Below are 16613 nucleotides of genomic sequence, written 5' to 3'. Positions count from 1 at the left end.
AATACCAAGAAAAGAATACTACATTTGAAAGGAAAATAACTGAGACTAAAATGTGTAGACTACAATCTTATTGATTTTATTGATATATTGCACTTACTTGCTGCCTGTTTATCTCGATAATTTATTTTTATACTCATAAATTCATAACCCAAGCCCTTTTTATGTTTAAATGGCATGTTAGAGGTACTATTGCCTATAAGTAATAGTACTAAGTATTGAAGATAGATTTTATACAAGTTCCAAACAAGTGTGGTTAATATTTCCTCTGTTTTATAAATGTGTTTCTTTTTGGAATGAGGTACTGCTAGAAACAGGGTGAAACAGAAGAGGGTTGTTTACACTCTACCTTATCAGCAAAGTGTTGAATGATGAAAGATGTGTTTGACATCCTTGGCTTTTCAAAGAGTGTGTTTTTATTGACAAAATTATTATACAGCTTTTGAAGCCAGTTTTCATCTGCTCCATGAGGCAACTGTAAATAGGAGAAGGGAAATCTTTTTAACAAAACTCTGCTAAAAGCAGCAAAACTTGTGGATATCATTAAATCCTGCCTGAACAATGCATCTTCAGTGAGTTATGAGGCCTGATAACAACCAGGTTTTGTCCTTTTAGAGTAGCCAGTGGCTCCCTGTAGGAAATAATTTTAGGGAAGAAGGTCATATTAGTGCTAATTAGAGTTAATTCTCTCATGACTCTTAAATGATTATGACAGAGGATGCTACCTGGAATCAGAGATAATTTGATGCCTAAGAATGCTAATGAGCAGAATATTGCCTGACTTATTATCTTAATTTCTTCCATATTACTTCATAGTTTGGATTCTGAGAAGTATGACTTGCCATTATTATCCAAGCATCTTTTAGAGACCATTTTAAGAGTGCTCACCTTTCCCTGCCCTGTTCTTCACTGACAAAGCTAGTTAAATAGGTTTGGAAGCCTAAGGGAACTACATATAAGTAGAATCAAAAAAGCATAGATTCAGGAATTGCTAAAGTCAGAAGAGAAGCACAGATTAAAAACCAGTAAGACTAAGGAAGAAAAAAACAATACAGGTTTGGTGCAATCAACAAAACTGGGGATATTTGTACCAAAATTAGTGATTTGTTGAATAACTGAATTTCAGAAACATTGATGGAAAAGACTTCCTTATTCCTGCTTCAAGCAGGGCTACCACCAACACCAGATCAAGCTTCCACTTGAACTCAAATCTCAGAAGCCAAGGATGGGGATCCCACTACATCCCTGCTTAATCCATTCCAGCACTGCACTACCCCCATAGTGAAGAAATCTAATTGCTGTGTTACCTTCTAGTCAATAATCTTGGTTTAGGTTCTTAATTTTGTAAGATTAAAATAGGCATCAGTGGGTTAGAATTAAAAATACTAAATAAAAGGCAAACACTAATGTTGCTTTCATGAGGAAAATGCTCCACTTTCCATTTAAAATGCACAAAATAAAGATTAACTCATAAGCTTTTCTATGAGCTCATAAATAAAATAATTTTTAAATTACCAAGCACTCTTCATCCAGAAGTTCTAAAATTCCCATTTTAGCTTCAATAAGGTCAATAACAGTCTGGTTGTCATAGAAGTCTATTAAAGTCCATGGGATATCTTCTTTCATATATTCTTCTTGTTCAAGTTTAAAGACATGCTAGATGAGTGAAAATTATGAAAATGTAAGGTTACAGTTAAGGAAGCAAATAAATACACTGAGTGCTTGTGTGTTATCGAAAATAGAAGATTGATACAAAATCCATATTTTGTAGTATAGCATGTATCTGTCTAGTAAGTAAATAAGCTTGGAAATTTTAACTTACAAATATATATACATGGAAACCTATAAAATATTTTTATCCATGACTGGGTATTCATTACCCAGAAATATCCATTACTCAAATACATATAGCATTTCCTAATAACCAGCACTGATAAACTCAAGATCGAAGCAAAGTGAGATAAAGAACTATAACTAATAGAAGAACATACCAGGTTAAATTGCTGCTGCAGTTTTTCATTAGCATAATTGATGCAAAATTGTTCAAAGCTGTTCACATCAAATGTTTCAAAGCTGAAACACACATGAAATAAGAAAAAAAAGTGAGGAGATGAAACAGTACTTGGGGAAAAATAATCCCTCAACATTAAAATACTTTAGTATCCTTGAAATACTTTGGAGCTATTCTAATAACTCTAAAAAAATTAAGTAGCCAGAAGACTAATGAAGATGCTAAGGCATTTCAAAACTTCTCTAGAAGTTAATGTTACGAGGCTTAACAGAGTTTAAAAAATAGGGTTAAATATAAAAGTATCATAACAAAGGTTAAATTTAAAAGTTATTGACAAAACAATACTAATATTTATAGTTGCCAAACATTTCCTCTTCTCTGAATTCTTAAGAATTTACATATCTATGAACTTTTAGTAAAACAAACTCTCCAAACTCATTAGCAGCACAAATTTTAAAGTGTCTGTTGTCAACTCTAAAAAAAAAGCGGAAATTTAAGTAAATTTACTTTCAGAGATGTTCTTACCCATAAATGTCCAAAACACCAATAAAAGTATGTTGTTTGCCTGGGAACTGCAAAGCTTGGTTAATTTTTTCAACAATGAAGTCAAATAAATGCGAATAAATCTTCTTTGCCAAAGCATCCCTTGCATTAACAGCCTGAGATCTTGTCATTGGCTTTATTACAGTCTCTGATGTGGTGACAATCTTTCGGTGGCACAACCATTGTACTATTTTGTCACAGTTTAAGTCCAGAAGTTCACAGAATATATTGAGATGTTTATCTTTCAGCTTTAAAGAAATCAAATAAATATTATAAGATGACATTTAATAATTTAACTGTTGTCTAGACAGTGAAATCTTGGCACTGCTGACACTGAACTATGACATTTTTAGATGGACAAGGGACTGCTCACTTTTTTTTCTGGCAAAATACCAAGAAGAGTTACAACAATTAATGATGAATAGAGCTCCTGATACAGGAAGGAAAAGCTTAGATTGGGTGAAATGCTTTGGATTAAGATATGGAAAGAAGGAGTTCCTTCAGTAGTTACTTCAGTCTATGTCCTTGCTTCTTAGACTTGTATTGTCTGCTGGGACACATTCTGAGCAGGTTTGCCAATGCTCTGTTTCTTACAGATAACCTGGAATGTTTTTTCTGACAGCTGTGGATCAGCTGGACCTGGGGTTCTCTTAGCCACATTTTGCCCTTATTCAGACTTCCTGAATTCAGGCATAATATGGGATTTGCATAAACACTCCTCACTGTGATTCTGAACAGGTAAAGATGGAGAGAGAAATCCCTGAAGTGTGATACATCTCATTCAGTGCTCCTCTGAGCCTCAGATATGACAAATGTAGTGCTAAAGGACTTCTGGCATAGAGCATAAAAGAAAATGCTGGCATGTAAATGAGCTGCTTCCTTACACTGATGGATGATCTTTCATCTCCAACAGCTGTTATTTCCACGTTGCCTAAGTGTAGGATTGCTGCCAGCATTTTAAAAACATCCATCTGAAAATCCTCCTTCAGACCTAAAAAAAACCAACCAATTCTTGATCATTTTAAATACTCAGAAACAGTACTGGCAATTAGAATAGCACAATGCTGGATTACTTGTTCTGTTGTGTAGCCATTGTGTAGCATTGAATTGTGTAGCATCTCTGCAGGCTACTATGCAAAGCCTTGGTTCTGCCTGCTTTCTGCCTGTCTGATCCAATGAAAGATCAGGCATAAATCCCCAAGGATGTCCCCAGGTGCCAACTCAAGCTAGATTTAGCTTTCAAATAAGTTACTCTTCTGTCACAGCATCTTAGCTGAAAGGCCAAGATGACTCCAGCCTTTACTGGTTTGACCATCAACAGGACCATCAGTTGCATCCAGCCATTTGCTCTTGCCTAGTGCTTTTTAAAACAGACCAACAGTGCAATGGATAAGCTTTGAAATAAACTATTTTAGAAATTACTACTAAAGGTTTGGGCATTTCAGAAACAATATGTTTCTGTTTATTTCAGAAAATCAAAATTGAAATCTACTGAGAAGGTATTCCCAAGAATTTACCCAGTAAGGCAAATGTCTTCTGAGTCTCCACCATGTTTGCTCTGTCATCAACTCCTTCTATTACTGTGCTATTTCCCATTCTTGTGTAATTGAATTCTTCTGCACTTCCTACAAATAAGAAGCAAAACTTGTAATGCTGGAAAATTCTGGACTGGGGATATACACAGGTTAAAGACTCCTGTAACACCAAAACACTAAAGATACTGTGAGATTATGGCTCTTTAGTGATGAGTTGAAGGTCCTCTTTTTCTGAGGGAAAGCCATGTGCCCAACCCAGTTAAGATGACAGAAATTAGGATTCATAAGTCCTAGCAATCTTAATATTTGATCTAACAAAGGAACAGGAATGCAGACTGAGCTGGCATATACTTAAGGTCTGCCTGTCCCAGGCACCATTAAAGATTTCCTGTAGGTAGATAAACAAATCAAGCCCATAAATTATTATTATGGCATCTGTCAGTACAGGAAGTATTAGAATCAGATTTTCAGAGACACTTAAATACTTGATCAGGCACTCCTTAAGTTACCAGGGATTTGCTACCAAGTTCAATAAAAGCAGGATTAATAGCTAAGTGACTTAAAAATCCAAGTCCCATTGTAAGCCTGTGAGATTTATGCTATAAAGCACTTAGCATCTGAAAATCCAATCTTCAAAATACTGCACTGCACAAATGAAGAATAGGTTATTTTCTTGAGACTTACCCAATTTCAGATGCTTAAATTCAGGCTGCATAGCAGATGCACACAGCTGATAAAATATATGGTAGTTTCTCTCATTCTCTGACTGTAAATTAAAGCAAGGAATAGCATTACAGAAAGAAATAAATCAAAGAAACAAACGAAACACAACAACAACAACAATAAAAACAAACAAAAAACCCAACCAAAACAAAAAATAAGGAGAAAAGTATTTTATATTCAATACTACTGTAAAGCAATAATGATACTTGAAGGTTAAATTCTGCTGCAACATATTTTGGCAAAGAAATTGTCTAATATTAAAATTGCACATCTTAGACTTCAACAAGAGTTCTGAAAGTGATAAATTCAAGCATATGTTAATGCCATTATGAATACGGTGAGTTCTTTCACAAGGCTGTTATTCTAATAATTTCTTAAGCCTGAAAAAACATCTACTAATAAGTACTGACAAATACTTGAATGAACAACTGTGCAGGAATAGCAGCTGAAACTTTGCTACATTGTGTTTTTCATCATTCTTGAAAAGGTTCAATACTATTAAAATGGAAGACTGTAAAAACAGTTTTCTAAATCTACATATTTAATAGATGATCACAATTATGCTGTGACACTGCCTTGTCAATATACCCTGCTCCTTTCCAGATACAGCTGGCATGTCTCACTGTTGTGACAGAAAGTTGCAGATTTCTCAAATACTTCTTGTACTTATCTCAGGGAACTGTCTCTGAAACACATCCTCCACCTCACATAACAAAGAATGTGGAATAAAATAGTTTATTATAAATAGGATTAGCTCCTATTAAAAAATAAATCAGATGCTGATAAGACATGGTATTGAGAACTTCACATAATGTTGTCTATAGGATACCAGTGAAAGAGAGTACATTGATAACTATATTAACATTTACTGGTTTACACTATTTTCTATTTACCTGGAAGACAACTCTGGATTTCTCAAGCAGGTATGTTCTCATGTTAGCTCCAATGATTTGGTAGCTCTTATCAAAACTGATTTCAGTGTATTTTCCAAATCGACTGCTATTATCATTCCGTGTGGTTTTTGCATTGCCAACAGCCTACAAAATTAGAAACTTTTAGAATTTGTCTTAGTTGCATCTTTCCTAAGAATAACTTTGTGATAATATGACTCAGCTAAAAGTTCCTAAAACTAAGGATGCTCAAGGATCAGTCTCAGCATTGAGCTGTGAGATTTAAGTTTTGAGACCCAAAATTGAAGATAAGCCTCAAGTCAAATAGTTTAGCTCTACATAAACTGAGAATTAGAGAAAGTACATTTTCCCACCACAAGGAGCCCTGAGAGTCTCTATTCCAATTGATAAAAACAATCAAACAACTTGCTTAATACTGTTTACTCATCATCTAATTAACAGAATATGGTCAGATAAAACTCTGGATGCAAAGGCCCAGTGGTAAATCAGGCAGAACCCGTGTGCTCCTGTAACTGATGACCTCTTTCCACCAGTAACATTCAGAGGTTAAACTCCTAATTTAGGGATCTAGCTTAGACAGCTGAAACATCCCTCAAGATTCTGAGCAAAGCTTGCCAGCACCTCTTAGAACTCTTTCCTTGGTTATTACAGACTTGGCAGATACCCTGTGATACTCACCTCAGTTATTGGATTGGATGCCAGCACTTTATCCTCCACATGTGCATTGCTGCTTGACTTGCTCACAGTGGCAAAGTATCTCATAGTGTACCTTGCAGACACAGTCTTTCCAGCTCCTGATTCTCCACTTACTATAATAGACTGATTTTTATTATTTCTAAAACCAAATAATCAGACAGTTTCAATCAGAAAAGTCTCAAATGCATGTAAATATAAGAATGATATTTTTGAAACTAATGAATGAAAACACAGCTGTGGTCAACTTGTATCAGTTCCATCCTTCATCTGTTCGCCTCCTGGGCTGTAACATGTAGGGTGATGCCATTGCTAGTCAATCAGCTAAGAGTGTTTTGCCCCTCATCAAGAAAGAAAATAGTTAGGAGGCCTAGAAATTCCTCAGCTGGATAAGGATCTGCACCTCCTTTAGTTAACCATTCAGAGGTATTCTAAATAGCCAATGGCACATACACAGTTAAATAAAATTACAATTAACAGTGACTGCCATTAGGCTTCCAGTGCTATTCATGGACATGAGGGAATACTGAACCTTGCCATTTGCTTGTAAGCTTCTTCTGCCACAGCAAATATGTGTGGATCCATGTCCCCCATGTTCTGTCCACTGTATGCATGGATAATGGCATCTCCATAGATCGGCAACTGCTTGTAGGGGTTGATAGCAACCAGAATTATCCCTGCAACCCAGTACGGAAAACAAAAACAAAGCCTAGGTCAGATCAATGAAATATCCCAGTTAGATAGAAAGCTGTTTTCCCATCCCAGGTAGATACCAAGTAACAATATTTCTGGTTCTATGTACATACAAAGTAGCTGTGGGTGTTGTTATCAGGTAATACAAAGTAGCTGTGGGTTTTGTTATCAGGTAATACAAAGTAGCAATAATTACTGTTCCTTGGAAGATAAAAAGTAGCATTTTCTGAATTAGGTAAGAGATCCCAATCAACAAACAAGTCCATACTCATACAAAAATGAGTTAACTTGAACGAGCTAAAATACATTCATATTGCAAACTACCCCAAAATTCTTTTTCAATATTTTGAATTTTTTTTTTAAACCCTGCATTTACTCTGCTTACCACTATAGGTGTAGATAAGCTTAGACTCCACAAAACGAACTTTAAGGTTGTGTAGGACAGCAGGTTCATGGAGATAACTGAGGGCTGTGAGGTCATTTTCCCCAACGAGTATGTCAGGGTTTCGTAAGGGTGGCAAAGCAGCTGGATCAACGGGGTAATTCAGTTCCTGTTGACAGAAATTACTTGAATATCACAAAATGCATTATGTTTGCGTAAACACAAATTGCTCTTCTCCCTTTACATGAGGGTTGATGGAGCCCTGTCTGATCTTTTATTTCATGGGTTCCATACATTCCACTGAACTTAAGGGACTAGATCATAAAAATGAGATGGAGTTCTTTGTTGTTTTTTAAAAAGAAAGCTATGGTCTTTTTATTTACAATCAAGTATTTAAATCTGTAAAAATGAAAAATGTATTTAGCTCTCTAAACCTATGCATATTTCAAGGGCAGTTGAAAAAAGTAGACCAGCTGGCAACTGCATGAAGATAAATAGGTCAGCCTTGAAACTATCCTTACTTCTAACCCTTCAGTTCTATTTACACAAAGTTTAAAATTTTTGTTTCTTTAAACAAATCCATTTAATAACACACTTATTAAATTTATTTACTGAACAAGGATGCAGAAATTCAGAAATAGTTTTCAAAATATTAAATCTATAAAGAGTTTCAGTGCTTGTTTCAAAAGCCTTTACTTTTGAGGTATGTGTTCTAAACTGATGTGTCTGGGGAGCAGAACTGCACCCTTTGTATTTTTAGGTAACAGCTGCTTACTGTACAAATTTCAGTATGATAAAATTCTGGTCACTGCAGAATTAGCATAAAAGAAAATATGAAAAAATCAGTCCTATGTTTCTGCATAAACATATCTCAGTAAACCCCATAATAACTAAGGCTTTTCTCCTTACAGTTCCATCTTCTAATTGCAGATGGAGAAAATGGTCTCCAGCTTTGTAGTCTTTTGTGATTTCTGCAGACTGCCAAACTTCTTCGTTATCAGGGATCCAAACCCTATTGTACTACAAGAGAAAAGCAAGATAACAATTAGCTTATCTGTTATCATCATACCAAACTAGCATTAAAAATAGCTTTCAAACATTAAGTGCAACCTAAAAACTGAACTGGATGCCAGGACTTTTGGGAATTATTATTAACTTTTTACAGTGGGCTGCATTTTTGGTTTTTAGCAGTTCTTTAGGAAAGAAAAAAATGAGAGCAGACTCATTGATCTCAGACATGCTTATTCTACTCCTGCATAGTGTAAAGCCACAGAACAACAGAGTGCAGGAAGGGGAACAAGGGGCAGATTGTTGCCAGGCTCTTCAAACCCTCTAACACTGAACAAAGAGAATAAAATACACCTGTGGCACAGCCTTGATCTAGGAGATTTCAAATGAACAAGCACTAGAGAAAGCACCTCATTTACCAGAATTTAGACAATCACTTCCCTGAATTCAAGGATAGAATACTGAACGTAGAAAGCACTTTCCCACAAGCCCAGATGTAAGCACAAGAAAGACTCTGCACAGATACCTCTCTTTTAATGGGACTGAAATCCAACCTCCAGATATTTCTCCCCTGTTCTAGAGTGAACTTCAAAGTTTATTGGCAGATTCCTTTCTCTACAAGCAACCAAGCTTGGTTACCGAGCTCAGTGATGGCTGGGTGCTTTAGGTCTTTCTCAGGAAGAAATTCCTCCTAAAAGCACTGATTTCCCGTGGAAGGAGATGAATTGTAATTTTCTTCTAAGTATTTGAAGAATCAAAACAACAGAATCCCCTCTAGCCTTCTGAAGCATATATGTTTGAATGTAAATCACACTATTAAAAGACTTAGTACTCCAGTGCTGAGGTTAATATGCTGAGGTGTTAGCAACACCTTTAACTGCTCTGCCCTTGAGGCTACAGAAATAGCCTGGAAGCTACAGGTAACAGCATTCCTCAGGAGGATGTAACACAGATGGCAACCTCAGTAAGTCAGGAATTTCTTCATTGTCTCCTCAACTTGCCAGGGTTTAAAAAAGCATCATCCCTAAAAGCCTCCCTAGTGCATCAAGTTGCATTAGCAGACACTGGTTTTAGTAACAGTTAATTAATTTCTGTTTGGGAATCTGCAGTTGGAGATCACTTCTGACATACCATCTTCCTTAAGCCAGGGTGCAAAATATTTTATACCATATAGCATATATCTCAGATGACAATGGTGACAACACTAAAGACTACAACTGGCTGTAAGGAGAAAGGACAGTGATGTCAGAAAAAAGCCTGAAAATCATCAGTACCTGGTAGTACTGAGTTTCTCATGGGCCATCTCTCCTCTGAGACAAAGAAACAGCTACAGAGAACAGAACCATTCAGTCCCTCCTTACACAAGCACAAGCAACAATGCCTTATAATCCTCTTCCAGCACGTTTCTCTTTCAATAGCCAGAACTCTCCGTTTAATTCTCCTACCCCAGCTATATTCATGGCCAGTTTAAAGCAACTGTGTTTAACTAAAGACATGAGAACTGTTGCAACCAGATTACTTGAAAATTTAACATTAGCCAAGGATTTTGTGGAGCGTTAGCTTATGCACAGATACTTTGGAGACTCACATACCTTCTCACTTTGGTGTTGCAACTGTTGCTTTTGGCACAAATTACTTTTTTCCACTCCAGTTTAGAGGAAGCCCTGGAAGGTCCAGCAGATTCTGAAAACATGAGGGTCTCTGCTCCAACAACCCCACTGAACCCACAGCCAACAGTGGGTGCCTACAGAGGCCCCTACAAACTGCACCCTACCTCAACAGCAGCTTTTTCAACTCCAGTGCCTGAGGATCAACACCGGATGATTTAGGGGAAAAGGGAATTTGGCAGTAATATCCTGTGAGTTCGCTTGGGTTGCTCAGTGACCTTCCCAGCTGAGTTTCCAGTCTGTCTAAGGATGGAGATTGGCTTCTCTGGTTAGCCATGCACCAGCCTGGCATGCATGTGAGGTGATGAACACCAAATGAAACCTCAGCTGCTTTCATGATACCCCTGTGCCCATGCCCACAACATCATGGCATTTTTTTCTGAACAACCCCAAACCACTACACAAAGACAACATTTTCATCTATCTGACCAAAGGCACAAAACCCTAGCTTTACAAATGTCTATTTAACAGGCAGATGAAAGATATAAGTTGACTTTTGTATCATTCTTACACTTAATTTCTTTCCTGTCTTATAAAAATACTTTTATTTTCATAGCTGTTAAATAGCATCCTTTATTTGCTGTTGTTCTAAGTGAATCACAAAAAATGCCACCAAAATAGCCCGAGGGACACAGAGCATGTTCCCATGTAAGACAGTGAACTCATGTAGGTCACAGACAGGTAAGGAAGGAAAGAGCATGTGATATAAGCACTAATTCTTCAGAAAAAGTCCCTGCAGTTACAGGAGCCTCCATTGGCAAACGTACCCAGCCTACCAAAGTTCGCTTTCTCCAAACCCTGCCTGACAAGTAAACAGAAGAGTTTGTTCATTTTCGTATCAAGTTACACCCACACTCCTTCCTCCCCTTCACCTGCTGTAACATTATTCTCGATTTAAAAAATGAATTTATTCTTTCAGCTGCTCCAAGAGTGGTATCGACACAACAAGTTTATAAACACCAGCACAGCACAAGGCTAAAAAGGAGTTTATTATTGGCAGCTGCTTCTGTGACAGAAGAGATATGGGCTCATAAATCAGTACCATATGGATGTTATTTTAGTTATATAAAGCCAAGCAAACAAGTAAGACTCTTGATCAAGAGGCGAGGAAAGTGCTGTTAAACTTTAAAATTCCCTAACCACTGGCTAGCACATCAGAGACCTACACCTAAAGCAGACCGAAAGTCTCAAAAAAAGAACTTTTTCTCTCAGAAAATAAGTATTCCCCGTGCTGTGCTGAGAGTTGGCAGCCGCCCCGACGCGGCCGGGCTCTGCCGTCCCGCAGAGGTGAGGCGACCGCTCACCCGGGGCCACCTCCCCACCCCGGGGACAGCGAGACCCCCCCAGTGCCATCCCCCGCTCGGCACCTCAAGTCCTCCGCCGCCCCAGGAAGCGCAAAAAGCACAAAAAGCACCAGCAAGCTCCGAGGAGCCCGGTGTTACCCGCCCGGCCTTGCTCTCCTTTCCCCCCCCCCCTCCCGTCGAGGCCCTCGTCCCCTCAGCGGGCGCGGAGGAGGCGCTGCCGCTCCCCGGGGAGTCCTGAGCCCCTCAGGGCCGCCCCCCCGTTCCGCTCACCTGGGTGTAGAGCTCGGCCAGCGCCATGGGACCAGAACTGCCAACCGGGAGAGAAGGGTTCGGGCGGGCTCCGCCGCGGGCAGGTGGCCGTGACCCGCCTCCAGCCCCCGCCCCTCAGGAGCCGAGAAGAGGCCCGGGCCGAACCGGATCCCGGGCCTGTCCCAGCCGCGCACAGCCCTGCCCCGCGGAGGAGGAAGCGGTTCCACAGCCGTGGGAGCTCCGCTGGCCAGGTGACCCGCAGCAGGCGGTGGCAGCGTCCCCCCAGGCGAGGGGCTGGCTCCCGAGGTGCGCAGTGGTCCCAGTACAGGTACACGGGTCCCATGCACAGGTACACGACCTAAGGTGATCCTGGCAAAGCTGGAAGCTCGGGTACATCTTTAGGGGTTTGGAATCGTGGCCACTCCAGCTGCCGGAGGGATCCCGAGGAGAGGGAGCCGTTCCCGACCAAGGAGGGCAAAACAGGAAAGTTAATCACCTTTCTGTAAGACACCATGAAGGAGTTACTCTAACAAACTTGGACTAAGAAAAGAAGAAACAATTTGGAATGTGTTTGGCATGGTTAGGACACCAAAAAGATTATATTTGAATAGCCTTTATGAGGAAGAAGAGGTGAATAAACAGTGCCAGGTTTTGGCAGGTGAATACACATGCCCACAGCCAAGTGCCCCAGAGCTCTCACGGCACAGAAGGCAGCGTTTTAGCCAAGTAAAAAAACCCAGTTCTTGTTCCAGTAACAGTTAATCTTTGGTGACAATATACCCTAACACAAGTGAGTTACATCAAACAAAATGTTTTCAGATTTGCACAATGGTTCTACAGCACACTGCTGGTATCTGGGTGTGTCCTCACACAACCCTCAGATATTGACTCCCCTGGCAGGCAACACAAAGTCTGCCAGGAAGGTAGAGGGGACACCTGGGAACTGCAGCAGCACAGAGAGAGAGATGTACACCCAACCAAGCAAAGAAATAAGCCCAAAGCAAGTCTTACAGCTGTATTTTTATTTGGACATTTTCCAGTGATAGCTATTAGGTTACAGTTTTTATGATGCATACATTTACTAAGTACAACATCAGACACTACAACAGATTAGAGCTCAGGTCATTCTGACAATGTTTCAGTTTTCATCTATTTACTGTAGTGGCATTGAGTGAAAACCCACATTTGAAGGCTTTCATTTATCACATGAAGTATCAGCATCTTAAAAACCCAAGTGCTTATGCATGTTTTTTGTACGGTACTTGAAATGTATTCAGTTTAAATCACAAATTACATAGACCTTCAAACTGCAAATGCTGGTGTTTCCAAGTTGGGAACAAGTGTTATTGGATATCAATCCACTTTTTGACATTGAAGTTGATCCTTTTTTTTTTTTTCTTGTGATAGATGGATCAATCACTTTTAACAGACTAGCACTTTCAGGTTCCATCTCAGACCGAAGTCTGAGAACAATTTTTCAAAATTTAGGTAGAAGACTGTGTCCTAAACATCAGAATAAAATGATCACTGGAATAAAAATACACCAAACTGAATGAGGTAATTATTGTGCAAAATCTCTAGAATAAGATAATCCTAAAGGGCCATTGACTAGTATTTTTCCAGCATCTGATAAACTCTATCATAGCTTTAGATTATAAATTAAAATATAAAAGATATGTCCACATAAAAGAGCATAATAATGACTGAAAGAAAAAAAAAAGTTGTTAAAATAATTCTACATTATATTCCATAGTTAGAGATATTAATCCTAAAGTGAGAGATATACACTGACACTAAAATTTTACCTCTGAAAAGTGCATGTAAAATACTGTCATGTAAAATGTTAGATGAATTTTACCACACATCTATTCCAACTTAAAAGTATTTTCCTTTACAACATGTCAAGCAGCATATATTTTTCATGTGATATAAAAGTAATACCAGTCAAACCACTGAGTTTAAGGATAGTAACTATAAATTACTAAACACTACTTTTTTAAGGAAACAAGATACAATAAGGCTTTTTACAGGTAAACAAACTTAAAAAATAAACAAAAATACATTTAGGCATACATTTTAATACACTAATGCTTAAGTAGTAGATACATTTCCTGATCTACAGTATGAACATACTGTAATGCCAATTGTTTGGTTCTCAATAGAAGAAAAAATTTGTAGGTCAGCATGTTCTCATGTATTTTCTTTCCTAACCTCATGACTGGATGCAAAGGCTTTCCCATTACATTCTCATAAGTACAGTACCCCTAACAGCCTGAAAACTACATTATACCTTACTTGGAGCCACTTAAAGGTAGCTGTAGTTTCAGAAATCAAGTAATGTTTGAAAAAGAGTGTTTGGTATACCATGCACAGGAAAACAATCTAATTCATTCAGCAAAGGTCATTCAAAACATTTATGCAATGCAGTATTAGGTCCTTGGAAGTACTGGCATGATCCCTCAAACATCATATGGAGCATACACTTCTGGAAATAAGACAATAGGAGCATGACACTGACAAAGTTTAAGTTGTCTTTCCTACAAGTTTTAGCAACCATACAAACAGCATATCTACCTCTGAAGTAAAACAGAACTGAAATGTTTCAGTCTGCTTAACAGCACATTTTTTTTCCTGTGAATTTGCAGGCAAACAGATTAGTACCAAACAGGCTAATAGTGTACCTCTAGGTTACTTCCCAATCAATGTTAATGCTAAGTTGTTAATTATAACACACAAAAAATATTGCACAATGCAACGGAGCAGTGTGTGTGGTTTTTTAAAAATATGTATATTTATTTGAGCCATACACCACAAACTACCTGGGTTTTGAAGCTCAGAATTGGAACCATTAGCACGGCTTCTGCAATCACACTGCACAATGTGAATCCTGTACAGCAGATACAAGATGTGTGAGGCAGAAAAATCTTTCCAGTAAGATGTGCAATATCCAAAATAACTCAGTTTCTTGTGCACTCTGGATCTCCAACAATTATAACATGAGTCATGGTCAAATGACAGCATCCTAGTCAAAACCTACTTGACGTTCTTGTTAGTCAGTGTTTCAAAGAATGACAGCCTTGGGCTACTGCAAAATTTTCTATTTAAGTACAGAAATTAAAATATAAAATAATACTTTTGTTTGTTTGTTTTGTTTGCTTTTTTAATGGCAACAAAACAAGAGACTATTCAAAATACACACATTTCGGGGGCCTAGAGACAAAAAACAAGAATAGACAGACTAAAAAAATCTAAATAAATACTAAAATCATTATTGACTTCTGATCATTTGCTTCAAGATTCTGTACTTTAAGATAACTATTTTTAAAAATAACTAAACATATAATTTCCAGTGTGCTACTTGTGCTTAGTTACCATTTTCCTCTACAGGCGTTGATACCTTTTGCAAAAATGCAGTTAAAATAACAGAGTGAACTGGACTATAAATAAGGTTGACAACAAAAAATGAAATATTTTATTTTTAGTGCCTAGTGTGATATTGTCATACAGTTAAAAGAACACAATATGCAGCAGCAATTTGGTATGCTTGGTAAACCACAGTACTAACAAATGAACACCTAAGGTATGGCATATAGTGAGCTATAATACTTATCACTAGAATTTATGTCAAACTGACATAAATAAGGAAGTGGTTTAAGAAATCATTTTTTATAGTGCCAGTTTGTGTTTCTCCATTCCAGTTTTTACAAATTAAATGTAACAGGCTCCCCAGTGACTGTGTGTTCTACAAAATGCCTTACTTTCAAGTCTTCCATGTTCAGGACTGTGACTGTCCCCATTGGTCCCTGCCTATGAGAAGATTACATCTGGAGTTTAATTTACACTATTTAAATATGTTACTAAAGATCTAAAAATGTCTCTAGAGAGCTGAAGACACAATATTTGCCCAAGCCCCAATTCCATATTCTGGAAATTTATGGATCAGTGATGTCCTCAAAACTGCAATGACTGAGTACAAATGCATGTCTTTCTATCAGCCTTCAGTCTATGCTGCTGGTGGGTAGTTTCCCAGCTACTTTCACTACAGATCTGGGCATATATGGACTGTTCAGAAACTGTGTTTGCAGGGGCTCACTATGTTCTAATGGGTCAAGATATCAGGAAACTGATTCTCCATCTAACCCTGCTGGTACCTCCTTGGGATCAGACACGTGATATGAAGCCCAGGCCCAAGCTGGCTGGGATCTGAATGGTTTCTAATGCCAGAGAGGATGGATTAAATGGGAAAGTAACAGGGAAGATGTGTTTAGCATCCATGAGCAATTGAGGAGAGTCCTTCCTGTCCCGCAGACGCAACTGCAAAGATAAGAAAGTGATAGCATTAGCATTTAGCCACTTCAGTGATAACAATCATCTGGCAAAGATGACAGCATTTCACCTGTGCTTACAGATACACAGGCTGTGCTAATCTGACCTGACACAGTTGCAACAATTGCATCTATAAACTGGGGTTACTGGAGCTACTTTTATCATTTTAGGTTCTGCACATCTTCCTTTTACAGTACAATCTAAAGATATTTAGATTCTTTGCAAAAGGTAGAAATTGCTCACTATCTGGGTAACTGTATCTTTTCAGTAAGTGGAATTATCACTTCATCTCAGTTCTACCTTCCCAATCTCCCTTATACTCCTAGTAATTTAATTAGCTTTCTAACAGACCTGAAATATCTTTTTACATTTTGACTTACTGGCTGGCTTCTCTTTGGAGTTTTCAAAATGTTTCATTTTCATCAATATAAATAAAACTAGAAGGGTTAAATGCAGAACTCTGGAATGAGCATAGGCCTCACTTTTCAAAGCAGTCAGAGCTTCCTATGAAGACACAGGTCTGACAAAAGTAAATCTGCATAAATAAATGTCACCATTTAAAAAGCTGTGT

At 38.1% G+C, this 16613-nt stretch overlaps 2 protein-coding genes across 2 annotated transcripts in view; both read right to left on the bottom strand.

Annotated features, from left to right (window-relative positions):
• MYO5C (myosin VC) overlaps nucleotides 1-11814 on the bottom strand; it is a 32463-nt gene extending 20649 nt beyond the window's left edge. Inside the window, exons 1-13 of the mRNA XM_030456852.1 lie at nucleotides 11738-11814; nucleotides 8398-8508; nucleotides 7492-7657; nucleotides 6946-7090; nucleotides 6399-6555; nucleotides 5703-5846; nucleotides 4771-4852; nucleotides 4069-4176; nucleotides 3436-3542; nucleotides 2534-2799; nucleotides 1989-2070; nucleotides 1513-1653; nucleotides 347-472 (exon numbers count right to left, since the gene is read on the bottom strand). Of these exons, the coding sequence (XP_030312712.1) occupies nucleotides 347-472; nucleotides 1513-1653; nucleotides 1989-2070; nucleotides 2534-2799; nucleotides 3436-3542; nucleotides 4069-4176; nucleotides 4771-4852; nucleotides 5703-5846; nucleotides 6399-6555; nucleotides 6946-7090; nucleotides 7492-7657; nucleotides 8398-8508; nucleotides 11738-11764 (1662 nt within the window). The 5' untranslated portion in view covers nucleotides 11765-11814. The remainder of the gene's footprint in view (nucleotides 1-346; nucleotides 473-1512; nucleotides 1654-1988; nucleotides 2071-2533; nucleotides 2800-3435; nucleotides 3543-4068; nucleotides 4177-4770; nucleotides 4853-5702; nucleotides 5847-6398; nucleotides 6556-6945; nucleotides 7091-7491; nucleotides 7658-8397; nucleotides 8509-11737) is intronic.
• Nucleotides 11815-15056: 3242 nt separating this feature from the next.
• The window catches only part of MYO5A (myosin VA), a 95741-nt gene continuing 94184 nt past the window's right edge, over nucleotides 15057-16613 (bottom strand). Inside the window, exon 41 of the mRNA XM_030456904.1 lies at nucleotides 15057-16030. Within this exon, the coding sequence (XP_030312764.1) occupies nucleotides 15878-16030 (153 nt within the window). The 3' untranslated portion in view covers nucleotides 15057-15877. The remainder of the gene's footprint in view (nucleotides 16031-16613) is intronic.

The sequence above is a fragment of the Calypte anna genome, chromosome 10 (genome assembly GCF_003957555.1).
Source record: "Calypte anna isolate BGI_N300 chromosome 10, bCalAnn1_v1.p, whole genome shotgun sequence".
NCBI lineage: Eukaryota > Metazoa > Chordata > Aves > Apodiformes > Trochilidae > Calypte > Calypte anna.
The sequence above is the reverse complement of the archived record's forward strand: the minus strand, read 5'-3'. Positions and strand labels throughout refer to the sequence as shown.